Below are 27,673 nucleotides of genomic sequence, written 5' to 3' on the forward strand. Positions count from 1 at the left end.
GTGAAGTGTCCTGTCTGCCTCGCCCCCATTTCCCTCCCACCCCCGAGAAGCCCCACTACCTACCTCCAGTGAAAAATGGAGGTAGTGTAGGCTTCCCGGGGATGGACAGAAGTCCCGCAGCTTAGTGCCACTTCCGGCGATTCCGGAAGTGGCGCTAGCTGCTCTGCCGGGTGTACTGCGGGAGGGAGCATCGGCTCCCTGCACCGCACAGGCGGGGTGAGTCAGCCTTGGGGGAGGTGTGCACGCGGGGCTTCCCTGCGCCCCGGGGCAGGCATGCGCGTGCGGGGCTTCCCTGCGCGGGTCGGCCCCGGGGCAAGAACGTGGTGGTTTCCCTCTGGGGGCAGGGAAATCCTGGGAGGAGGCAGATACAGGGGACTCTCTGCCTCCACTCGCACCCCACTCCCCAGCCACAGAACTCTGTCCCCTCTCTCCTGTCCCCACTCCCCGAACTCTATCCTCACTCCCCTGTCCCCAGACACAGAATTCTGTTCCCACTCCCCTGTTCCTAGCTACAGAACTCTGTCCCTATTCCTGTCCCCACTGGCACCCTGTCCCCTGCTGCAGAACCCTGTCCTCTTCCCTCCCAGCACCCTGTTCCCTCTCCCCTGTCGCCAGCCGCAGAACTCTGTCCCCACAAAATGTATAATTATAAATGCTTCATTTTAGATTTAAATAGCATGAATAAAAAACAGATAATTTATTTCATAACTATAAACACGTGATTTTAATTTTATACATCGCATAATTTAAAAATAAACTGTTTATCAGAGTGTGTAAGTAAGGGCTGGGGATAGCAAATGATGGACAGGAGGAGAAGAGAGAGGGTGGGGCTTCAAGGAAGGGGCAGGGTGGTAGATGTTCACCTGTTCTGAGATTTAAAAAGTGATCTTGGGTATAAAAAGGTTGGAGACCACTGATGTAGTACATTATTATGGTATTGTCTGTTAATACTTGTACTGTTTTGTTCTGTATTATAGACTGGAAACAGACGCATGCATTGCGAACTGTTCTGAGTTCCAGCATATTTATGTGGTTGTTGAACTCGTCTCTGTGCCATTGACCCTGCACTACATTTTTGTCCAGGTAAGCTCCCCATCCTATCAGCGATGCGTCCATTGTAATTGTAATCATAGCAGGTGGGCATTGAAAAGGTACCCCCTTGCAAACATTAAGGTGATTCTTCTACCATGTTAGTGTGGATTATGTGGTGTATATGTGGTCTGTTCACAGTTCTCATTGATCTCATATGCAGCCGAGCATACGGTACCACGTATGTGGCAGCTGCCATGTGCCCCAGTAGTTGTAGACATTGTTTTGCTGTTATGTATGGGCTGGCCTGTATTAGCGATATTAGAGCCTTGATCGCTATGAATCTGTGCTGTGGGAGCGACGCTATTGCTTTCGTGCAGTCTAAATGTGCTCCTGTAAAGTCTAGTCTGGGTTGGTGTTAGAATACACTTCTTTAGATTGTGTCCTGCTCTGTGGCTCCCTTTATTAGGCAATCGACTAAGTATGGAAAAATGGTTACGCCCATTTTTCTTAGTTATGCTGCTGTGGACAGGACAGGACTTTTGAGAAGACTCTTGGTGCTGTTGAGAGACTGAATGGTAGCACTTTGTATTGAAAGTGTCTGTCCCCTACTGTGAATCTGAGGAATCGCCTGTGATAGGTGTATGGTGATGCGAAAGTACCCATCTCTGAGGTGGAGGGTGGATAGTCAGTCCCCTTTTTCCAAGGCTGGGATGATTGTGACTAATGTTGTCATTTTTAATCACTGGTAGTGAACAAATAGATTCAGCTTTTGGAGATCTAATATTGGTCTCCATCCCCCTGACTTCTTGGTGGTCAAGAAGTAATGGGAGTAGAACCTCCTTCCCCTGTGTTTTTGTGGGACCTCTTCTATGGCCCCCAGTGGTAGGAGATGATGTGCTTCTTGTGCAAGGTCCCTGAAGAGGGAGGGGGAGGGGATTGGTGTTATGGTATAGAAGTAAAAGGGATGAAGTAACCCATCTTGATGATCTCCAATACCCATTTGTCTGTGGTGATGTTCTGCCATGTTGGATAGAATGCAGATAGTCTGCTGCCAAATGATGTATAGTGTTCATACTGCTGCCTTGAAAACTTGAGAGCTGTCCAAACTTTCAAAATGCTTGATGGGCTGTTGAAGTTTGCTGCGCTGTTGCCTGGTTGGAGGCCTGCCTGCACCTACCCTGTCTGCACCTTTGTTGTCATAATGTCTTGTTTGCTGGTTATATTGGGCTGGTCTATACCATTGTGTAAGTGGTTTTCCTTCCTTCTTTTTGTTTGCAGGTACTTGTATGCCTAGTGTTCTCAGCGTGGCCCTTGAGTCCTTAAGTATGTGGAGAGAAGCATTGGTGGACTCTGCGAACAACTTTGTTCCCTCAAATGGCAGGTCTTCAACGGTGGATTGAACCTCTGTCGGGAAGCCTGACAATTGTAACCATGATGACCTTCTCATAACAACCGCGGACGCTAAGGACCTTGCAATGGTGTCTGCTGCGTCCAGTGCTGCCTGTAGGACTGTTCTAGCAATTAATGCTCCCCCCCCCCCCCGCTTTCATGTTTGCACTGTTCTTTTTTGTTGTCAGGAATCTTTTTAATAAAGGTCAACATTTGATCAAATATACGATGTGTGTATTTAGTGAGAAGAGCACTAAAGAGTAATTCGCAATCCTGATCTGGAGATTTGCAGGAGAGAGGCCTTTCTGCCAAGTATGTCCAGATGCTTCCATTCTTTGTCCTCTGTGGGTGTGTGGTTAATCTGTTGCTTGCCCCTTTGATTAGCAGCCGCTACCACTAAGGAGTTTGGTGGAGGGTGTGAAAATAAAAATTCTGCATTTTTTTGGAGCTAATATATTATTTTTGATGAGCTCATTTCCCAGTCGGTGTGATCGTTGCTGGAGTCTGCCACAAAACCTTCACTGGGTCCATCAGCGCTTCATTCATAGGGATGGCCAGCTTGTTCTGTGACAAAGTGTGGAGGATGTTTATAAGGTTTGTGCTGGATCTCGGGCATATCTTCGAGTGGAATGTCCAGTGCGATTACAAACCTCCTAAAGAGGTCTTAGAAGGACCTGAAATCATCCCCCATGGCATTTGGTGGGGGCACAATTGTGTCTTCAGTTGTTGAGGAAGTAAGATGCTTGTTAGATATTGAGTCTAATGTTTCTGCCTGTGACCTCCATTTCCCCTTCCTTCTCTGATAAGGCAGATTGTTCAGGGAAGTTTTTGGGGGGGTTCTTGTGTCTGGCACCCTTGAGGTATCTGGTGTTGTAGAAGTCTGTAGGCTGACCACAGGTCCCAGTAAGGCCAGTTTGGTACCATGGGTTGTGGGAGCCACTGTGCTTGCTGCCACTGCTGGCCCTGGCATGGTTTAGGGGACGAAGTTATTGGGAGACTGTTGTATAGTGAGCCTTCTTCATCCTCTTCCTCCTTAATAGTGAGCGAAATGACATGGATGCTGGTGAGAATCCCAGCCTGGAGGAACTTAGGTTGTCCCCGGGGGCAAGTAGTGGCGTTCCCAGCGCCGATGTCACTGCCAGGTCCGCTGTGGTGGTAAATTGAGGCAGACATGGTGAGGGGAGCATTAAGTTGCTCTGTGTTATGAATGGAGCCTGTGGCTGTATAGGTATTGTAGCCGATGCCCTATGGCTCTTCCTGCTTAGTGTTATTATGCGGTACTGGCCCTGTAAGCACTTGTGCTGCTAAGCAAGGAGCCAGCACCGAGCACGCTCTCTTTGGTGTCGTTGTTAGCGCTTCTGCTGCCGGCATCCCTCGTGGTTCTGTCAGCGCCCTCTTATGTGTTTTGAGAGGTGCTGCGGGTATAGCAATTGTTGCTGCAGTCATTGTCGCCCTTGGCACGGCCGTTAGGGGCAGTTGTGTTGGCAACGGCTTGGAAGTCTTCTGATTGCCCTTTGCGGGTGCTTGGGGGGGGGGGGAAGAGTGGGGAGGTCGTGCCTTTTCATTTGGGTCCTGGTTCTTTTGAGTGCCAGTCCCCACCTCCTTGTCCTTCGCCTTAAGTGTTGGTAGGTGCGGCAGTAGGCTTGTTGTGCTTTTTTGACGAAGATTCTGATGCCACCGAAGAATAGGACCTCTTTCTGGGCGTTTGAGCCCTGTCCTAGTCCATGGGGCTTGAGGGGTAGTCTAGCCCCTTATCTTGGGCACCCCCAGGGCATCTCCTTGGAGGTGATGCCCTCTCAGTTGTTGATTATAGTCTGACTCCATCTGCATCAATTTTAACTGCAGCTGTCTGGATTTCCGGGCTCTGTTAGTCACTTTCAGGCAGTGCTTACCCTGCTGCGTACTGTGACTCTGTCCTATGCACAGTGTGAGTGTCCATCAGCAAGGAATATAGATAGCCAGCAGGATTCACTTTAAAATCTGAGGCAGCAGGCATGTTCCAGTAAATTTCTTCTGTAAGACGGTCTCTTGTGAGGGACCGCCTGTGTGTTTGCTTTTAAGCCATGGCTTCTGTGACGCCCTGGGGAGATTCTTCCCCTTTTCTCTCTCTCTCTTTTTAAAAAAAGAAAAGGTAGAGAAAGCTAATTGAACCTATTACCATTCAACTTAACCTAAGTACAGTGTCTAACCGGAATTTAAGGGTGAGGTAAACGACGGCAACTGCTCTTCTGCGACCGAAGCTGGCAGCGTTCAGAGAAGAACTGAGGAGGTGGTTGGCTAGGTGCACGAGATGACCATTCCAACTGTCACATGCCAGCACTCCACGCGCACAGCCAACCACAGGGCACTGCTACTAGAAGTCTGCTGACCATGGGCACAGCGGCGCTGGCCCATGGGGACTCTCCTCAAAGAAGAAGCACTCTTCCTGAATGAAAGAAATAGTTTTTCCACAAACCTCTGTTATATAATAGTCATGCCAATTCACTTTCAGAATATGATCTGAAGAAGTGGGTCTGCCCCACGAAAGCTCATCACCTAATAAACCATCTTGTTAGTCTTTAAAGTGCTACATGACTGCTTTTTTGTTTTTGTTTTACCAAGATCAGACTAACACGGCTACTTCTCTGTTACTTTTCAAACCTGAACAGGTAAGTCCCCTAATCACCAGGGTATAAAGTCAATTCCCGAGGATCACTATTGGCATTTCAACATCCACAATGGTAATCAACTGGGAGGGCGGGAGGTTATCCAGCAATGCATGCATATCCATAGAAACGTGGTCCTTTCTTTTGATGTTCTCAGGGTATACAGGATGATTTGGCACCAAAATACAAACATACACACCATCTATCATGCCACTGCAGTTTGGAACCCCAGTGTTGCAAGTCCATCCAGTATGTCCTGCATATTGTCAAACGTCATCACCTTGCATGCTTCCTGCAGTGGATATCCTAAAGCCAAATTAATTCCCAAATGACTGATAGCAATCTGATGTTGCACGTGTCCATACTGTAATCTCCACTGACTTCTCCACTGTCAGTGCAGCTCCATATGCTGGCGTTTCTCAGTTGGAGAGTTGGGGTGAGCTGTGCACACAGATCCAGGTGGAACCTTGTGCATCTGAAAGTTCTGCAGCCACTGCTCATCATACCAACACTGCATTATGATGCAATTCTACTAGTCCTGGCCTGTTTCTTGGGCCCTGAAACAATGCTCCGCCATCTGTATCTGCACCATGAACACCACCAACTACCCTGAATTGGTTCTATGTCCCACAACAATCTGTCCTCCAGAAAATAGTCATGTTCCCTTCTCATTCACTTAGTATTGTGGTTCTGTAGCTATTCCGGGAGCTGTATCCTGTGCAACAAAATTGTCTTTAAAAACCATTACTTCTGCGTACACACTCGTTTCTCTTCTATGTCTTCTGTTTTTCTGCTGCTGACGGGACTTTACCCTCAGTTGAGGTGTGTAGTCCAGTGAAGAACTTAGTTACAAATAGCAAGGAGAACAAGTTCTGCCATCTTTCATCTTGAGTGCTTTTAAAATTGTACACACCAATGTTTTCAGGTCAAAATCAGGTTACTGCACATCTATTAAAATTGGAAGCACAAAAGTGGGTGCATATATAAAACACAGGCTGGCTAACAATGTGGCTGTTGGGTCAGCTATTGAAGCACTGAGACAAGCCAGGCAGGCTCAGCTTTTCACATTCTAATTAGCAGTAGTCCTGCTATAACTCCTACTAACAGGTAAAGACATACCTAGAGCATATACAAAAACTTCCATCTTTAAGCAAAAACAGTTAATCACAATGAATGGCATACGTATTATAAATTATCACCACTGTATTTTACATGGATTGTTGGTTCACTCCATCAGTTTAAAACATCTAAGATTTATAATGTTCAGATCAAGGTTCCCTCTAAGCTACATGGCCCTGCAGCTGCTTAATGAGCCCTGCCCACGGGCTCAGGGCTGCTGTGCATGGAGCTACCTAGCTAGGGGATGTCCTTAGCAGGGAGCTGCTGCTGAAGGAGAGGGGAAAGTGCACCTCCCTCAACAAAGCAGCTCCGTGCGCAGCGGCTCTGAGCCCCTGGGTGGGCTCATTAAGCAGCTACAGGGCCATGCTGCTATGCAGCTTAAAGGGAACCTTGATTCTGATCATTATTTGCATATACATTTGGCTATATCTGCAAGGATTTCCAAATAATTTGTTAGGGAGAATCTAACGTTTCTGAAAATACAGTGAAATCAGAAACTACAAGCATGAATAATGGAAAATACTGCAACGTTTTCCTCCTGTCACTCTTATGATATATAGCTAGTAGATAGACCAGTAGCCCATATGAACAGACAGACAAAACAGACAAGTGAATCCACAGATCAAAGCAAAAGAAGCTTTTCTTCCTTGGGAAAAAAAAGTTAGCTGTTCTGGAAGAATGAACTCCCTGGCACGCTTTTCACTTCCAGCAGAGTAACGGGTGGCACAAGAAGAGGAGAAACAGAAGAGATCAACAAAGAAAAATAAATTGAGGAAGAAAGGTAAAGAATGAAAAAGGAAAAAAATGAGTAAGAAAAACAAAAAGAATAAAAGAAGGCTAACCAAAATGCAAGTATAATGGAAAATAAAAAGGACAAAAAAAAAAAAAAAAAAGCCAGAGAAAAGGGTAAAAGAATGAAAATTAAAAACAAGCAAATAATTCCAATCTAGTTAAAGAGAATGAGGGAAAACACAAGAATGAGACACAAAAACAAACAAACAAAATAAAAACCAGAATGGCAAAAGTAATGTGAAAATGCAGCAAGGTTTTTAAGAAGGCAGTGTTATATACATTGTAAAACAAAATTTAGCCTGCAGCTCCCCCCTCTAAGTTGATATACCACAGCTAAGAAGAAAGCTTTTAGAACTGATCTGGCTGTCAGTATACACTCGTGCAGTGTTACTTAAACTTTTTAAGACCAAGGAACACGAAACAATAATTTTTGTTTATGCAGAACACCAAAGATTTTTTGTTGAGGAAAAATAAGGTTGCTTGCCCCTTTAAGGGCAGCCATTTTGAACTGTGCCACAGAACAGAGTTTCAGAAACACTGCAGTAGTGCTCTCACCATTTCTAGTACCAGTGGAACTAATCTGGTTTAAAAGCAACTGAGAGAGAACTGTAAAAAAATGTGTGTGTAGGCTGGGCCCTCTGTGTGACAGACAGGCGCCTCCCCTTCAAACAGGATTTTACATCACTACTTCTCACAACCCGTTTATCCTTTCCCCTACCTTATGGGTGGGCACAGTCCTTTTGCAGCCCCTTAATCATGGCATTCTGGTCAGTGGCCCAAGTTGGCCACGCAAGGCCATCACTGCCTATTCCTAAGGCAGATGCAATTACCTCTGTTGCTCCTTGGAATAGAAGATCAGGAATGTTCCATCAGTATTTTCTATCTGGCACATGTTCACATTATCTAGCTATCCATTTGGGTTTGATGTATATGTCCATATATATGTTGTCCCCAAACACACACAACAAACTACCAATTCCCTAAAATAAACTATTTTTCTATAAGTGGTGAAAAGAGAGTGCAAGAGAGATTTTTATTGTTAATCTGTTCTTAAACTTGGGAGGTGCTTAGAGACTTGAGTCCTAATAAAGACCTCATAAGTTCCTAGGTCAATAGACTCTAAACCTGAACACACAAACACATCTGCTGCAGCTTGGTCTCATTTGTTTACGTGAGCCAGTTAGTGTTGTAAATGTTCCCAAGAAGCATTCTTCCTGGACTTGCTGATTTCTGTATACCCATCCACAATCTGAAAAGGCCCTACCCTAGCAGCACTTATTCTATTGCAACAGAAACTCTATCTTCTCTCCCTAGAACACATTTCCACACATCATGGACATATTTTACCAATCATGATCTTCTCATTTCCATAAGTTTTGGAATTCACTGTCACTAATAATCTATTTAACATAATTCAATTGGTGACAAAGTAAAATCAGTTGGCAGTGGACAGTTATCTGTCTTGTTACACTGTCCTTAGTTTCACCTCTTCCCATTCCTGTGAACCTCTTCCCCACTTTACTGCTTTTTTCTCCATTACCAGATTACCTCTGCTTTACTCCAAGTTCTTGTGCTGCTTCAAAACCTTCCACCTCTCTTATCTCAGTTTCACTAAACTGACAGTGCTATTAAAAACCCATGAATTTAAGGTTGATTTGCACATAAACAGCAGAATTCTAATAAATGTGTTAAAAATATTAATTTATGGTGAGTACCAGAAGTCCTGGAATGGTTAGAAAAACATTTCCAACATCTGTGGAGTTAGCATCCACAGTACTGAATTCATGGTGTGACAGAATGAAAATGGAAGATAATACTGAGAAAATCACCACACAATATATTGATAAGGAATTTAAACCGAAATCAGTATGTTTTTAGTCCTTTTTATAAAATTGATTTAATTTGTGGAAGTGGCTTTATTCCATATCCCAAGACAATATTGCATAGCTTTCACTTCATTTAAAGAAGCATGGCTCATTAACAAATTGATCTTGGTTTAATAGATGGAACTAGCTTTTTGTTCTTTTTTTTCTTTTAGACTGTCCTCAAGGGATCATTATAATACTGAATCACAAAAATTACCTTAAATTGTCATTACAATTTCAGTCTAGACAAAGGTGCCATTTTAAATACTGTTGGTGGGTTACACTACTTCTGCAAGACCTGAAAAGCCTATCATGTATTAAAGATGGCAAACCAGGTGTTTTTACTTAATCAAAAGGGAATAGACTTTGAGTACAAAAACATGAAACCTAATTAGCAGAACTAAAATAAAGGATATACAGTGTCTAAAATCCAAACAAGAACAATTACTGAATCATTCAAATAAAAGTCAGGCTATTATTAAGGTTCATGCATAGAGCAAAAATCTCCCAATTTCTAAGTAAGGAAAACTGAAAATGAAATTAATAAACATATATCTGCATTAAAGTCAGATAATAGATTTCTCATAGCATTGATTAGCATATTGGAAAAGAACACTGTACATAACAAGCACTGAAGAAAGATCAAATCAGCTTAGTTTCATCAGAATATTTAGCATATAATTTCAGAAGGATGACTAATTATATTCATTTTGATCAGTTAATAAAGAACCCTTGTTATTACCTCCTTTAGAGGAAAAAAGACTCTTGTCTAGGCTGAATGAGCATTTTTATTTGAAGTGCTGAACAGGAAGAAACAACGTTGTCACAGCAGCAATTTGTGGGTTCTCCAAAATATCAAGGAAGTAACCCCCAAATATGGTTTTTGTTTTTTCCTGGCCAGGGTCTGGAGCATAAGATACATGTCTTTTTAGACAGGTACTTTTTAGGGATTCTTAACATGATATTCTCAACTCAGATATTGTCATCAAATGACTAATAATCAGTTTTTCACAAAAATACTTATTGCAAAACTAAAATTGAGAATTTGGAACTTTATGTAATCTCCAGGTTAAAACTGCAAATATTCCATTGTTTGCAAAGGACAAGGTTGATATGGAGAGGGGGTGGGGAGAAGAAAGGTTTGTAAGGACTAGAAATACCAAGGCTTGTTGCCTCATTTTAATTTTTTTAAATGTAACTCAACATTGTCATTAGTATTAATTTTCACTTAATATTCGAGTTCTGAGTAATCAGTCCCCTGGAATGCTGCATTTATCCACAGGTAGGCCACTTATTCCAAAAAACATGAACATGACTATTTTGGTTTTGTAATGACTTAAGAATCACCAACATGTGAAAACAACAATTTAAGTTTTCTTTATAGTAGGGGTAGGGTGCACTGGCCACATGTGGTTCATCAGGGTTAGCCTCTTGTGGGCTGCCAGTTGTTTACCTGAGCATCTGCAGGCATGGTTGCCCGTTATCTCCCAGTGTCAGTGGTCACTGTTCCCAGCCAGTGAGAGCAGCTGTACTTGTGGATGCGTAGCTACATACAACATCTGGCAGCCTGACAGTATCTAGCCCTGATGAACCACGTATGGCCGGCACACTGGAGGTTCCCCACCCCGGCTCTACAGCATGGAGACTACAGATGCAAAGGTATTCTGGCCTAATCCAGCAGTGTTTTTCCATTGTTTTAGTGTTTTTCCATTGTTTTAGTAATACCATCTCCCTGAATAAAGTTAGCTAACTTGAAGTGGCTTTTATCAATCTAGCTGGGTCCACACTGGGATGAGATTAGCATACCCATGTCAGCCAGGGATGTGTTTTTTTTCAGAGTCCTGACCAATGTAGCTATGCCAACCTAACTTTTAAGGGTAGATCCAGCCTTATTCTCTCTAAGGTAGTCTCATTATGGAAATTAAAGTATCTAATTCTTACATTTCATCTTATCAATAATTCACATATATAATATACTGCATTTCCCTATCCTCCTTCACAAAGTATATTAAGTAGCTTGATGAAAGAAGAGAGGTGCTTTAAACAGAGAACACATGCCGGTAGAACAGATTGTTATGGAATACTCTAATCTAAATTCCAGATTTGTCCCAGTCAGTGTACCAAGGCAGAGAAAATTTACAGCGTTCACTATAAGAACATGTGAACTACCATACTGGAACAAACCAGTGATGAATCTAGTCTAATATCCTGTCTCCAGCAATAGGCTGTAACAGTACCTCATGCTTCAGAAAGCAGCAATCCCCTCCTCAAATGAATCCAGCCAACTGTGCAGTTCCATATCATGTGGTTCATAGGATGAGGAATATCGGAGGGCTTCCTCAAAGCAAAATCACATTCCAGTCAAACTGCACTCTCTGCTAATTTTCAGAGCTTAACATTCAAAATTTTATTTAGCACATCAAACCCCTCAAAAATTTTGTGTACAGCTAAATGCATGTTGCCTACATACGTTCAGGAGTGGCTCGAGGCGGGCTGTGGGAGCTGCGCACCAGGCGGAACGCGCGATCGGTGCCCCCGCCTGCACGGCCATCAATGGAGTGACGTTATTATCAGGTGCCCCGTTGAAGGCGGCACCCTAGGCGATGGCCGAGTTGGCCTATAGTCACGGGCCGCCCCTGCATATGTTACAAAACCAGATAATGCTGGGAGTGTATGTAGACAAAAAATGGTATACAATACCTGGGATGCTTAAATTGGGTTGCTAGACACTGAAAATATATTATTTCTTCATCTTTCACTAGCTTAGCAATGAATAAACCATAAGATTTCAAGACATTAAATTCATTGCTGGACACTCCAAGAGTGAAGCATGGATCATCTCTGAGTCCTGGTCTACACTAAGGATGTTAAGGTCTAGTCGACTATCCGATAAGCAAATATTTATTAGATGGTTGAGTCGACTTGTAACTTTTCCCGCCATCTTGCTGTCTCTATCAGATAGAAGACGCAAAAGGGGGGGAGGGAAGGGAATAGGGAGTACTTCACAGCGGCAGCACCACACGGAGCCTGGAATCAGCTATGTGGCGCTGCGCCTTTGAAATGCCACTGCAGAGTTTCAAAGCACCAAAGCTGCCCAGGCTCCATTTCCACAGAATCTGGGATCAGCTGGAACCCTGGGTTCTGTGAAATGCCATGTGGAGCCTGGGATCAGCTGGGCAGCCCCCAGCTGACCCCAGTTTCGCACGACATTTCAAAGTGGCAGTGCCACATGGAGCCGTTGTCAGCAGGGAGGAATGCGGAAGTGCCTACTGACTAGTTAAGTAGTCAATGGAAATTCCATTGACTACTTGACTAATAAATTAATCAATATTTAACATCCTAAGTCTACACTAAGGAGTTATTTCGAAAAATACCCTTTATTTGGAGCGTCCACACTATCAAACCCATTATTTTGAAATAACCGGCCAGTTATTTAGAAATCTGTACCCTGCTTTCCTCAGGGAATAACACTTATTTTGAAATAGTTATTTTGAAATAGTGTTAGTGTGGATGATCTTGTGCTGCTATTTGAAATAACTACTCCCTAGAGTAATTCAAAGTAATTACTCGCTGTACTTCCTGGGGCTCTAAGTCAAGGTAGCGCATCTACAATAACAGAGTCTGCCTTGGACTAATTTTGAGCCCCCTGGTCCAGTGTGGGGACATGGTATTTCAATTTTGCTATTTCAGCCGTTATTATTTTGAATTTAGTTATTTCAAAATAATTTCCTCATGTAGACATGCCCTGGATGTGTTAAATGGAAAAGGAGCCAAATCCAAGCCCAGATGCCTGACCCAAATAAACTCTAAACTCTAGACATGGAGAAATAAAAAAACTATTTCTCTGGCATGGACAACTGCTAGAAGCATTAGCAGTAAGTAATAGAACTTTGGCAGAACGACCATTTTGATCAAATACAATCTTCCAAACATTCACTAGTGGGAGAACAATTAAATAACTGAGGTTTTGATCATATGCTGGCAGTCTGGGGGTGGCATAGAGTAAGGATGAGGAAAGAAAAGATTTACTGCTTATTTTTACCAGCTTTGTGGCGATACAAAGACCCAAACAACATTTTATTTTTTGCCAAACAGAATAGAAATCCCCCTCTTTCCAATGTGTTTTCAATACAGACCTCTGGAATTAATTTATTCTTTAAAGGGGCCTATAAAAATCAAAATGATCAAATATTTGATAATTCCATTTGTAAAGGTAGGTTGGTAAATAAATGGCTTTAAGGGAGATCCAGTATGGGTCCTGATTTTCTAGCTAAAGTACATTGGCTTAAGGGAAGAGGAAGGGAACAAACGTGACTACTAATCTTTGTGTTCATAAATTGAAGCAGCATTTTCTCCTCCATTCCTCAGGCTACAGTAGACATGTCAAAGTAGCATGGCTTTTAGTTTTTAAGAACTTACTGCTTAGAGCACACTTACCAAAGTGAGCCCCAAAAACTATAGGCAAGGGAACATTCGGTTTGTGAATCCCACTAGAGCAGGGCTACTCAACATGCAACCCATTAGTTTGCAGCCCGTGGTGTGGTTTGGATTTATGTGGGGATCAACATGGGGCCCCGGGTGGGAGCCAAAACAAAAAAATTGTCAATTTAATGGTCATCTGTTTATATGCATTTTAGTAGTAAAATTCCTGGACTGTCATTGCTCATTAAAAGTGCTGTCATGTGTGTGGAAATCGGGTAAATGTTGCATTTTATTAATATAATCAGAACTGGGGCCTGTGTGTTGTCTAGTCTTGCTTTAATCTTTGTATTCATGCCCATCAGTGTGAAAGAAGCTATTTGCATATATATTTACATGTGTATGCAATCATACTTAAGTTGCGGCCCTCAGCATGTGCTCTGAGTATCATTGTGGCCCTCGGGGCTTCCAAAGTTGACTAGCCCTGCACTAGAGCAATATGGAAAGATCTAGACACCTTGTCCTCTTAGCTGAGTTGCTGTTATGTGGTAATACATTTGTTAAATACTTTTAGAGCAGTACATAAAAATGAAAATTGGATTAATTTAATTTTCCTTCTGCAAAAGATAGGAATTGTCAGGGTTCTATCTACAAGGAATGGTGGCTTTAGACTTGGAATTGGACTTTGATGGAGTATGAAAAACTGAATGGATTGGGCAGCACCAAAGAATGCAATAATCACACCAACATGTGTCTGCCCCACAGAATGTGGTTCCTATGACAGAGGCTTTCCCTTCAGTGGCAGTAGATCTCCTAGCACCAATGGACTCATGGTTCCAGTCCTCTTGGAGCCAGAAGAGAAGCATATATATCCTTGAGAATGCTGATACTATCCTTTTTCCCCCCTCAAAGAGCATCTTGGACCAGGGTCTAGGATTAGTACAGATTTATAAGATAGTATCAAAAAGGGCTGGCCAAAGTGTCTTTAGCACCAGACTGTGAGGGTTTTTTCACACTTCCAAGAGTGTGGAGAAGAAGGTGGAATCAGTTCAGACTCCAGATCCACTCTACACTTCATCTGTTCCATAGTTGGATCCCCATGACTGATAACACTTTATCCCCAGCTCATGCACTTCAATGCTGGCATTGTGTCCTGTGTTGTACCAGAGGAGTGCAGTCATTCATGGTACAGGCAGTCCCCGGGTTACGTACAAGATAGGGACTGTAGGTTTGTTCTTAAGTTGAATTTGTATGTAAGTCGGAACTGGTACATATTGTAGGGGAAACTCTAGCCAAACATTTCTCCAGAGCTCAGTTTTATTCTCCCACACCTCACTTCCCTCAGTCCTTTATTCTCAAGCTGAGGTGTCTGCTGAGAAAAGCCGCTCTGCATCTTCCTGGTCTGCTGTGGGGAAGGAGCTAGTGCGGGGTTGCCTCACCTCGTTTGTAAGTAGGGATCCGATGTAAGTCGGATCCATGTAACCCTGGGACTGCCTGTAGTTCATACACTGAAATGAGGTCTTTAATGTAACTATATCATGTAATTGGGGCATGTGCCATTAATTGCCTTGAAAATAAAGACCAAAACCTTCAACTGTCATTGGAAGCTGCCTGGGAGCAATTACAGAGGCTTGAGCATGGTTCTGATGTGTTCCCAGTGGCCTGAGCAATTGAGAGAGTGAACAGCCACATTCTGTATTAGCTGGAGCTGCTGCCTCATTTTTACATTCGTCCTCAGATACTCACAGTAATCAGTGGTAGATGGAGATGGCTGTCTGAGGTTAGTGAAGAATCAAACAGTACCCTGAGGCTTCACAGCATTTTGATGAATGGGGGCTGCCTCCCTTCAGTGGAAGATGGCAACAGCTTCTTGCCTAGTTTTTCCCCTTTCTAACTGGTATCACTTACATCTTTCCTGGGTTCAGGTTGTATCAGCTACTTTTCATCCGTGAGCTTATTTCTTGTAGGTAAGTCGCAGGAGATACATAGCTAACTGTCATCAGCATACTGTTTGTTGAAAGCCAAACTCAACACCTCTTAGCATCTCTCCCAGTGGTGTCATGTAAATATTGAAGAGAAGAGGGGATAGTATGCATTACTGTGAAGGTCTTTAGAGGAGGAGGAGAAACAGTCACCATGATCTCAGAAAAGAATGAAGCCACTGCTCTATCTAATTCCTCTAGGAAGTGTCTCATGATCAATGTTACTGAAGAGACTGACTGTATAGGTTTAATATCAGCTTGAACACCTGATTCTGATATACCACCATCAATCAATGCAAACCATGTACAAACCACCCACTCCTCTACCTACCTACAAGCTTCAACCAAATCAATCTGACTTAAAAGAGTTTCCTTGCCAAAATCTAAACATGGCCTATTAACTAACTTAATAGATATGGTCACATGAGTGACCATCACTATGTACTGTCTATTTATATGCAGTATTTTTTTAAATTATATGGCTACAGACTGGGTCCATTGCTGGTTGTGAAAATTTGAGACTCCTTGAATTTTATGCAGTAGAGTAGATTCTGCCACTGCAAACAATACATGATCATTGCCACAGAATGATCATAACATTTGAGGGACCTCAGTATATGTCCCAGCAAGAATTCATAAATTTAAAATTAAAACTATATCATGTATGTTTTAGCTCTCTTTAACAATACTGCTTCAACTGCCTTGTTAGAAGGTAAAATCTGGTAATAATTATCAAACACCATGCACACTATTTACAATAGAGTCATATTTCTTTTATTCCTTTTTTTGCATAAAAAGTAGAATGCTGCTGAAAAGTACCCAAATGTCTGCTGTGCTCCAAGCCAATACAGCAGCTCAGCCAAAAATGCAAAGAGAAAAGTTTGCCAAATAAAAGAAAACATAACAAATTGGTAATGGTTTCTATCTTGACAGAAAATGAAAATTATGCCTCAATGTGTGGCCACTCATGTGGACACATAAAAATATCTTAGAGACAATAATTTTACCTCAGATAACACACCCTGACAGTAGAGCACAGCATACTGGCTAGCTTTCACTTAAAAGCAGCAAGCATGACCGACAAAATGGCCTAGGAATCACATAATTTATGCCTGTCACAAATGCACATGCCATGCACTCATAATATTTACTATAAATCATCTCAAGTACAAACACTGCATTTAAGGGGTGGGTTGGAAGAAAACAAAGAATTTTTAATGTGAACTTGCCACAATTGGATTAAATCTCCCAGTCCAGCTGAGGACACTGAGGGGAAGGGGGGGGGAAAGCACAAACCCTTCTCCCAAAAAAGTTTGTGTATGTATATAGTTATTAACTACTTAGAGCTATGTACTACAGCAGTATAGACCCTGCCAGCACCAACTTAAAGGTGCCTACTTCAGGTCACCATCAAGGTGCTGGAACAATTTGTATAGTGGGGGTTCTGAGAGCCATTGAACCAATCTACATCCTGTGTATGATGGAAACCACTTCAAGCCAAGGGGTGCAGCAGCACCCCCAGTTCCAGCACCTCTGGTCACTGAAGCCCCATTTCAAATAGGACTAAGTTAACCTGAATTATGTACCTTTTTGTTGATGGCATAACAATTTACATGGGGTACTTACAGCGCAAAACTTTAGCGTGTGTTGCAACTCACATCCCTGTAGCTCACACCATGGTGCTCTGTAGACAAGCCTTTAAATGGTAAGTTATACTTTGTACATGTTTTGAGCAGGGACCATGGCTTATTTATACGTAAAGTGCCATACAGACTTACCACATCATATAACTAATGATAATATCTTAAACACTTTGGACATTTATTATGTGGCAATACATCCCTTTGATTTATCTGTTCAATTAACCAATGGATGTAAACAAACATCACCATTGCAAGTAGGAATGTAAAAGTTTAACCCAAAGGTGGGCAATAATTTTTCAGGGGGCCACTTCATGAATATTGGTATGTGGTCATGGGCCGGCTCCAGGCCCCCCAGAAGGGGCAGGGCCTTGGGTAGCAGGGGTGGGACTACGGGTTAAAGAGAAATAGTGCATAAGTGTGAGAGACATTGTGAGAAAGACTTTGTGACGCATTAAATGTGTGTTGCACAGAGACAGGAATGTGTGTGGTGGTAGTGTATGTTACACTTACTGGATGTGTGTGGCACAGAGACAGTGAGACAGTCTGAGTGTGACAGAGATACAGAGAATGCATATCTGGCTGCTGCTGGATAAGTTTCTAAGAGAAGCCATGTGTGTCTCTAGAAAAGGAGAGCTGTTTTGCTCTGTTGTCTCTCCCCTCCCCCACTCTGCAGAGATGGGGTATGGGAGGAAGAGAGAGAGCGCGCGCATTCACTGCCTCCTAAGGCAGGCACTCCTCTGAGTCAATTACCATCCATGCTTTGGATTAGAGCAGTGATTTCCAACCTTTTTAAGCATGAGATCAATTTTTGAATTTAAGTGCAATCCAGGACCTACTTCAAACCCAAACACCCTTGCCCCCCCCCTCCTTTCCATCCCTTCTCTGAGGCTGTGCCCCTGCTCACTCTGCCCTCCCTCACTTTTATCAGGCTGGGGGCAGAGGATTGGGGTGTGGGGGAGGGGGAAGCGGATGCCAGTCTTGGGCTAAAGGATTTGGAGTGTGGGAGGGGCTCTGAGCTGAGCCTGGGGCAGGGAGTTGAGGTGCAGGAAGAGGTTCAGGATGCAGGCTCTGGGAGGGAGTTTGGGTGCAGGGGGACTCAGGACTAGGGTAGGGGTTTAGGATGCAGGAGGGGTTCAGGATTGGGGCTGGAGTTCAAAATGCGGGCTCCAGCTGGGCATCACTTACCACAGGTAGGTTCTGGGTGGTAGTGCTTGGGGTTAAGGCAAGCTTGGGGTTACTCTGGCCCTGAACCACTCCCAAAAGAAGTCAGCAAACTCCCTCCATCCCTGCCCCCCCTTCCCCGTGGATATAGGGTAGAGGTTGGGGGGATGGGCACCTTGATATCAGCATTCTCTCCTCTCCTTTCTGTGCCCTGCACACCAAGCAAGAGGCACCCGGGCTTGGGGGGCAGCTCCAAGGCAAAGGGCAGGAGCAGCACTGCAGTGCTGACAAGGGCAGATGAAGTGCCAGCACTTGACAGCCTCCCAGCCAAACCTGTGAGGATCACCTGTCAAAGGCTCCAAAATCCACCAGCAGATCCCGATCTACTGGTTGGTGACTATTGGATTAGAGCCTCTCCGCTGTGTGTCCCCCTTGCCCAATCCCTGCTCTGCAGAGATGGGAGTACAGGGGCAGGGAGACACCATGACATAGCACTCCCCTGTCCCCTTCAATCCCCCCCTCCCTACAAACACTCTGCACAGCTAGCAGGAGAATCCTGGGAGTAGCCTGGCTGCAGAACCAAGCAAGGTGGGGGGAGGGGCAGTTGAACACACACTGCCAACTATGCATGCTCTGCTAATCAGCTGGGCAGGCCAAAGAGAAATTCTTGGTGGGCCGGATTCCAGCCCTCTGCCTAATTTTGTCCACCCTTGGGTTACTGGCATGCTTATGGGATAACCAGTTAACTGGAGGGCTGGGATCATCTCCCTGCCCACCTGCTTGCAGTGCAGTTAGGGTTACCAGATGATTTCAAAAAAATACCGGACACACTTGATCTCAGATGGGGGTGAGGACCGGCTGGGAGGGGAGCGGGGCCGGCTGGGAGGAGCTCGGGGGAAGTGGAGATGCCCAGGGGAGATTACGGGGGGAGAGAAGGAGGAGGGAATTGCTGGCAGGAAACACGGCTGGCTGGGAGGGGATTGGAGGGAGTGGAGCTGGCTGGGGGGGGAACCGGGTGGCGGGAAGAAAGGCTGGCCGGGAAGGGGTTTGGGGGGAGCGGGGCTGGCCGGGGAGGAACCGGTCGGCAGGGAGTGGGGCTGGCTGGGAGGGGGTCGGAGGAAGCGGGGGGGAACCAGTTGACAGGAAGCAGGGTTGGCCCGGGTGCATGCAGGTCCCAGGGTGCTGCTCGTCCTGTGCACTGTCCCGGCGGAGCGCATGGGTGAGTCCGGCCCCGGGGAATCCATCCTGCCCCGGGCCCGCCCCCACCCACCTCCTCTCTACTGTGTACTTGCATACTGCCTGGCTGGTAGACACGCTCACGCAGTGTGAGCTGTGTACCAGCCAGGCAGTACACAACTACGTACTGATACTCATGATAATAATAAAACGTACTTAATTAGAAAATACTGGACATTTATATGTCTGGTATTTTCTCAGATTGATTCCTGGACAGAAAGCCCAAATACCAAACTGTCTGGTTCAAAACCAGATACTTGGCAACCCTAAGTGCAGTGGGGCTGGACACCTCCTCACCTGTCCCGCGCCCCCTCCCCCCCCCCGGGGTGCAGCAGGGTCAGAGTAGCTTTCCATCCAGGGTGCAGTGTGGCTGGCTGAGGCTGGAGCAGCTCCCTTGCCTGCAGTGGGCTAGCCTTCAGGACCTCCACTGGCAGAAGTCCCTGCCTGGTGCAGCTGCCACTGGGGATTAACTGGTACAATGATTAACATTAAATCATTTAACCAGTTAACATTTTTCATGGGTATTTACATCTCCAATTATAAGGCTGTATTTTGTACTTCTCATGTCAGGGATAAAGCCACCTAAACTTTGTAATTTTAATGTTTTTGGAATGCAGTTTTCATGAGAATTTGTGCACTAGACTCTCAACTACTAGGTTCAAATTCTTCCTAAATTAAAAACAAATATGATTTTGCTAATTTCCATAGCTGTAAGCCACCCCCAAAGTAAATACAAAAGGTGCATTAATTTTATATTTCTTATTCATTCTTGTTTTGAAAAAATTGCAAGTTTTTTAGCAATATGCCTTTGATGCTATTTCAGCTTTGTTGCATTGGTGAAAATGGAAGAAGAAAAAGATGAAAGCAACTTTAATCTATAAAACTATCTTTTGGGGAACAGAAATCCACAAAATACCTGAACAATGATTTTCTTAACAGCTTTACGAACATTTACAAATATATTTTTCACATTTTTAGTGGTCTCATACTTCTCCGCAGTACACATCATAAAACCAATGTTAAGTCTGGCTCCAGGGCAATCTTTATTCAACAGAGGTCCAGAATATCATTCAGTATCCTTGTCTTCTGAAAGTGGCCGAGACTAGGTGCCCCCAGAGGCCAGAACCCACCCCACCTTCCTACCTTTAGGAAGTCCCTTATACTCTGTGTTGGCGGTCCAGTGGCTCCCAGGGAGGGTGGGTCTTGGACCCACCACGCTCCGCTCCACTCCCCAGGTGAATGCCTTATCCCCTAAGCAATCTCCCCCTCCCCCGTCATCCATTCTCAACCTCTGACAAACAGAGGCTAAGGTCACAATTCCTACCTATCCTGGCTAATAGCCATTGATGGACCTATCCTCCATGAATTTATCTAGCTCTCTTTTGAACCCTGTTAAAAGTTCTGGCCTTCACAACATCCTCTGGACACTTTCAGAAGACAAGGATACTGAGCTAGCTGGACATTGGGTCTGAACCAGTATGGTCATTCTTATATTGATACTGCTACTGCTGGATATGACATATCCCTATGACACCACTAACTTTAAAATACATGAAAAACAGGAGATAATACTCTGATGATATGATGGAAGTATTGTCAATCTCAGTGCATAGTTCTCAATGGCCGCATATCTCAACACTGCATATAAAATTATCTCCCTCTTTTGAGTTCCAGTAAATATTCAGCAGTTTTATTTCACCTCTAAAACGTATTGGGAAAGTATTTTTTACGGTTGCTAACAGAGAATTCAGAGCATATCTTGGCTGATATAAATTGTCATTTCTACATTCAAGTCTGTGGAGCTATACACTAGCTAGCTTATTAAAGTAACAGTCTGTTATTTCAAAAGTAATGTCAAAAATCATGGAAATAGTCATAATAGTAAAATGATACTGGCGCATATATTACTGTAAAAGCAATGCCCCTTTGCAAGTAAGTATATGGTTGTAGGAGCCAGGATTACCGAATGTCAACCATGAAGCAAAAATCTGTGATACAGTAGGAACGGGGCATGCCAGTGTGGCTCTTTCAGCTAATGTATTTATGTATCTTGATAACATATGCAATAATAAATATGCTATTACACAGATTATCATAGGCAGAACACCTTACTCACATTATATATATATATATATATACACACACAGAGAGAGAGAGAGAGAGTGTCTGTCTGCAAATCTGTTTGTTCAAGAACTCCTCCTAAATGGTAAGAGCTAGGCCCACCAAATTTGGAGTGCAGCTTCTTCTTCTAACTTAAAGCAAGGGCAGGGTTTGGTTGTGTCAGGATAAGCAGAAGCTCTGGGAAAGGAACAGTTTTCCATAACATGCAAAGGGAGGAGCTGCTGTTCTGAGGGAAGCGATATGAGAGTGGCCACTGAGGGCAGCGAACCTGCAGGGGAGAGCTATCCCACAATGGGTTTACTGGAGGCATCCGTAAAATCAAGGGAGTGGCCAGCAGGTCTGGGGTTCCTCCATCTTGCCTGCCAGCACACCAGCAAGTAGCCCTCTGCCCCAAAGTCTTCTCTCTCTCCTAGTCCTTGGCCACAGCGCTTGGGGGGGAGGGGAGAGACAGGCCCTGGGTAGGCGGGAGGTAGCCTGGGTGGGGAGAAAGAACAGGTGCCGGGCAGGCTGAAGGGTGGCCTGGTGGGGAGAGAACAAATCCTGGGGATATCGGGGGGTGGTGGTGCAAGAGAATACATCCCTGGTCCCCAGCTTCTTGCACACACATATCCCCAAGGCCCTGCACTGAAGGACCTGGGCAACTAAAAGAATCCTGCACTAAAAGTTGTCTAGTTGTTCAAAAACAGCAGCAGATCAAAGTGTACTGGAGAACATTTAGTACACAGCAGCAGGGTCAACATAGTCATTAAGCACATGGCAGGCTAGTGTGCAGGAGACTTGCATGCTGACTTGCTTTGCATTAAATTGCTGTACAGACATACAGTAAATTTGGAGAGAACAGAATCTAAGGTCTAATGCTGCAGGCTCCTGCTATTTAGGGCACATCTACACTAGCCCCCTACTTCGAACTAGGGAGACTAATGAGGGCGCGGGATTGCTAATGAAGCACGGGATTTAAACATTCCTCATGGAATGGAGGTTTAACTGTTAATTCGAACTAAGGGTTTATCTTAGAATCGCGCTTCTCTGCCGCGTGTAGACACGGGCAGTTACTTCGGGCTAGTCAGTTTCCAAAATGGCGACCGGCCGGGAATATGCTAATCAAGCGCGGGATATTTAAATCCCGTGCTTTATTAGCAATTTTGGTCGCCCTCATTAGCCTCTCTAGTTCGAACTAGGGGACTAGTGTAGATATACCCTTAGCTACTTACTTTGGGGGAAGAGTGACTGGCAAAAAAACCCAACTACTTTGCTTCCTCTTGAGGAGGCCCTAAAATAGGAGTAGAGAAGCAGATTGTCCAACTTCCTCTAGCATGACTTACTAAATTGAAAAAAGCGTATTTCAGAGATGGGTGAAAATTTGTAATAGGCCTTATTTTTCCTAAACAGACTTTTTTTTTAATATGAAGCATAAAAAATACTTACCATCCTTCATCATCCTCTACTTCAGGTTCAGACATTTCATTTTCAGGAGTGTCTGCTATTGCCTGAGTTAGCTTTGATTTGAATTGGTCCAGCAGTGCCAGTGTCTGAAATTAAATATATTTTGTTTTACTAAAGTTGTGTAACAATAAAATATTCAATTATGTTTGGATTACTTGAAGAGTAGTAAATTGAACTGGATAAAAATTGTTCAAAAATATATTTGAGGAAGCTCCTCCCACACAATTCACAAATTCCCCTACCTCTTCAGTGATTACCGTATTACCTTTTTGACATGACCATATGATGTAAGTGTTGAGAGGCAAGATGTAGTTTTACAAACTGAATGAAATAATTGCCCTTCAATGTGATCATTCAAGGCTATGTCCTACAAATAATAATTTATGATAATTTATTAAAATAAATGAACTATATTTGCTATTGGTACATAATAAGAATTATAAATATTAATACATACAAGTAATGTAAGGAATTTGTCATAGGTTATGAAGTTTGGTCATTCATTTACAATGTCTTAAAGCATATTTACTTAAAGGAGCAGAGTAAGATAATCAATAAACACCAGAGACTACTGAGAACAATTGTCCTTTTTTTCTAGTGAAGAAATCAATGAAATAAATTAAAAATAATTCAGATTATGATGTCCTAATTTGATTGACATTTATATGCTATATTTTACAGTGCTGAGACAACCTTTCAACTTCTGTGCTAACATTTAAAAAAAATTGTAACAGTATGTGAGGAGAAATATGTAGTTTTTTTATATACATGCACATACATAAAATTACAAAAAATTCTCACAGGAAAAAAAAAAGACCAAGTATTATTTTGTTAGCTACAATTAGCTAATAACATAGTAAAAGCATCCTGGCTAATAACTTACATTGGTTAATTACATCACAAAGAGTTTTAATAGTTTGTGCTGCAAAGAACTGCAAGAGACTCATAAGAGAGCTGCAAGTCTCAGTCTGAATCTCATTGTTGTAACTGTACAGACACACTACATCATAATCACATTCATTTATAACTTATTTTACTTTGTGAAACCGTATGACTACTTTTATATTTGTAATCAAATTGTAAGAGTGAAAAAAAACTTTTTGAAATCTTTCTTCAAAAGTTAAAATATAGGAATCAAAAACAGAAATATTTCAAATGTGCAACTGTACCTAAATTTCCTTTTGCAAGTAAACTTATCTTTGGGAATTTCCTGGCTTATGAGTTCTTATGCTAGTATAGCATTAATGGGTTGGTTGGTTTGGTCTGGTTTTTTGGTTAGGAAGTGTGGTTGCATTTAATGCCCATCTTTTCTATTTAAGAAAATGGGAAGGTGAAAAAGAAAAAAGAAAAATTTCAGAACTAATGATTTTGCACATTAATGTGTAAGATGATATGTACGGTGGGTATCACAGATTATTCATTTCTGTCTATAAATATTGGGGTACCTCACTTAACTCTTTCTCCAGGGATACAAACAAATTGCTTCCCTCCTCCCACTTTCCCAGTGGAGGCTCTGTCTGTGAGAGCAGGGGAAAGAAAACCCTCTTGTAAAGTTCATTTTGTTGCATTAGTGTATATCCAGGTCAGGTTCAACAGGGGGAGGGGGATCCTGGCTCCCTCCTAACCTGGACTTCAAAGTGGATTAGGAGAATGCATCTCATAAAGAAGATAGGAAAGGAGACTGAGGCATCTCATGTTTGGCACAGTAAAGAGACAATCCTTTCCCCTAGTCCATTAACTCTCTGATGAAAGCAATGGTATCCTAACAACAGTACTGGGGGTGGGGAAGAGAGAGCTGATGGTAGTCCTCCTCCAGGTATTACAGGTATTACCCCAGGTATTGCTCATACTGTAATTATACACCTGAGTTGACTGTGATCCACTTTGCCAACGGCACTTTAATTTCTTTCATTGAGGGTTAATAGCCTTTGGAGATTCAAAATTTCCATGAACTCTTTAGTTCATTCCCATCTTCTGGCAAATAGAGGCTAGGGACACCATCCCTATCTAACTTGCTCTTATCTAACCTTTGTTTGTATAACCTGTTCTTAAAAATCTCCAGTCAACATCCTCCCCAGAAAAAACAAAAAGTAGGGGAATGTAGGAAAAAGAGAGAGCCTGAAGCATGGGCCTGGTGATTGAACCAAACTAAGCAAGAGTTGTACTATGAACAACAGACAGGCGGTGTCAAAAGCAGATGTTTGCCTGCAAATCGGTGTCTCTTTGCACTATAACTGCTAGCACTAATAAAAGCACATAAAATATGTAAATACATCCCATCAGGACAGTACTGAAACGCCCAGCTGAGTACATGATAAAATAGTACGAAACAACAAAAGAGAAAGCATAACAATGGATAGTAAATGCTTTGGAGGAAAGTGCAAGAGGAAGTACCAAATATGTCATTAATGTGTAAGATGATACGTACGGTGGGTATCATAGATTACTCATTTCTGTCTATAAATGTTGGGGTACCTCACTTAACTCTTTGGCTGGCTTAGGGGGCAATGATAATCCACACTATTAATTTAGCTGAGTCCACTGTCCCAGGTACAATACATAGGGGCTCAAAGGCCATCTGGCTACCAACAACTATTAATGTACTTCGTTTGACAATAAACCTAACTCGGGTGTCTTTGTATCTTATCTGAGTCTGTGGTTTTTGGGGGCTCTTGTAAAGTTTAATCTAGCAATCTGCACAAAGCTGGCATGATATACTATGGGAGCATACAAGAACGCACATAGCTGAACATTTATCATCACTGATGAAGCAGGAAACCTGTCAGGATGCCACACTAGTAAATCTTGAATTTACTGTTCACTGTCCTGAACTACTACATCTATAACCTTCATAAGCAATTTATTCCAATCACCACTCTTAACCACCCTGAGAGTTGGGAAATTTTTCCTGATTTCCAACCAAACTGCAATTTAAGCTTATTGCGTCTTCTCTTGTCCTCAGAGGTAACCAACATTTTTTTCTCCCTCCTCCCTGTTACAACCTTTTAGCTACTTGAAAACTGATCTGTCCTGTCAATCCTCTTCTACAGATTAAAAACCCCATTTTATATCAATCTCCCTCAAAGGTCATGTATTATAGACTTTTAATAATTGTTGTTGCTCTTCTCTGGACTGTTTCCAGTTTTGCACATCTTTCCAGAAAAGTGGCATCCAGACTGGACACAATGCTCCAGTTGAACCCCAATCAGCATGGGGTAGAGTGGCAGAATTACTTCTTGAGTTTTGCTTATAATGCTTCTAATACATTCTAGAAGGGTTTTTGCTTTTTTTGCAAGTCACTGTTGTCTCATATTTAGCTTGGGATCCATTATGACCTCTTGATTCTTTTCTACAGTACTGCTTCCTAGGCAGTCGTTTCCCATTTTATATGTGTGCAACTGATTGTTCCTTCCTAAGTGGAATATTTTGTATTTGTCCTTATTGAATTTCATCATATTTACTTCATTCCAATTTGTCCAGATCCACTTTGAATTTTAATTTTACTCTCCAAAGCATTCTCCCTCCTCTAGCTTGTAAATTTTGTAAGTGTATTCTCTATCCCATTATTTAATATATGTAATTTCAAATTTAGCAAAGCACATTTGCTTATCAAGATCTATTCACCTACCATGTTTGATTTAGCAATATTATCTTTTTTTGTTATATCAAAGAAAAAATATTCTTCCTACATTAAAGATAATATATTTTTGTCCATTTCAACATGGTTATCATCCCTTGAAGTTACCAAAAAAAAAGTCAATTTTGTCCCGAGACCAAATATATAACACATCAGGCCAAAGGATAAACATTATGGAAAGCAGGAAGAGTCAGAACAGGACAACAGAATGGAATTTTTTTTACAACATTAATGACACTGAATGTGACCATATGTACTAAGCTATGCTTATGAAATAGGGGTGTCCTACTCACCTATATATGTTTTTTTTGTTATCTCTCACTGAGCTAATGTGAGCAGAAACAACAGTGTAGATGTAGGAGTATAGATAGTAACAGTGGAGGAATGGCTCAGCCATACTGAGAAACACAATGCCTATCTATAAAAAGGGAAATAAGAACAATCCAGGAAACTCCAGACCAGTCAGCTTAACTACTTCTGTGTCAGGAAAGATAATGGAGCAAGTAATTAAGGAATTCATCTGCAAACATCTGGAAGATAATAAGGTGACAGGTAACAGCCTGCATGGATTTGTAAAGAACAAATCATGTCAAACCAATATAATAGATTTCTTTGATAGGATAACAAGCTTTGTGGATAAGAGAGAAGTGGTGGATGGGTATAACTAGACTTTAGTAAAGCATTTGATAAAGTCTCTCATGACCTTCTTTCTTATCTATAAACTAGAGAAATACAACCTAGATGGGGCCACTATAAGGTGGGTACATAACTGGCTGGATAACTGTTCTCAGAGAGTAGTTATTTATGGCTCAGTCATGCTGGAAGGGCATAACAAGTGGTGTTCCGCAGGAGTCAGCTTTGGGACCAGACCTGTTCAATATCTTCATCAACGATTTAGATATTGGCATAGAATGTACACTTATTAAGTTTGCAGAAGATAGAGGGGCTGCAAGTGCTTTGGAGGTGAGTCATAATTCAAAATGATCCGGACAAACTGGAGAAATGGTCTGAGGTAAACAGGATGAGGTTTAAAAAGGACCTCTCCCCTCCCCAAAAAAGCAATCAAAATTATTGAAGGTCTAGGAAACATGACCTGTGAGGGAAGACTGAAAGAACTGGGCTTGTTTAGTTTAGAAAATAGAAGACTGAGAGGAGACATGACAGTGGTTTTCAAGTACCTAAAAGGATG

General features: G+C 42.7%; 1 protein-coding gene and 1 long non-coding RNA gene across 4 annotated transcripts in view; one reads left to right on the forward strand and one right to left on the reverse strand.

Annotated features, from left to right (window-relative positions):
* The window catches only part of LOC142829941 (uncharacterized), a 90,244-nt gene extending 87,662 nt beyond the window's left edge, over positions 1-2,582 (forward strand). For both annotated transcript variants that reach the window (XR_012904887.1, XR_012904886.1), the window contains 2 exons: positions 978-1,083; positions 2,311-2,582. This is a non-coding gene — a long non-coding RNA (uncharacterized LOC142829941). The remainder of the gene's footprint in view (positions 1-977; positions 1,084-2,310) is intronic.
* The window catches only part of CWC27 (CWC27 spliceosome associated cyclophilin), a 226,962-nt gene that overhangs the window by 25,603 nt on the left and 173,686 nt on the right, over positions 1-27,673 (reverse strand). For both annotated transcript variants that reach the window (XM_075932399.1, XM_075932398.1), the window contains exon 13: positions 22,830-22,933. In XM_075932399.1, the coding sequence (XP_075788514.1) occupies positions 22,830-22,933 (104 nt within the window). The remainder of the gene's footprint in view (positions 1-22,829; positions 22,934-27,673) is intronic.

Source organism: Pelodiscus sinensis, chromosome 6 (genome assembly GCF_049634645.1).
Source record: "Pelodiscus sinensis isolate JC-2024 chromosome 6, ASM4963464v1, whole genome shotgun sequence".
In the NCBI taxonomy this organism is placed as follows: domain Eukaryota; kingdom Metazoa; phylum Chordata; order Testudines; family Trionychidae; genus Pelodiscus; species Pelodiscus sinensis.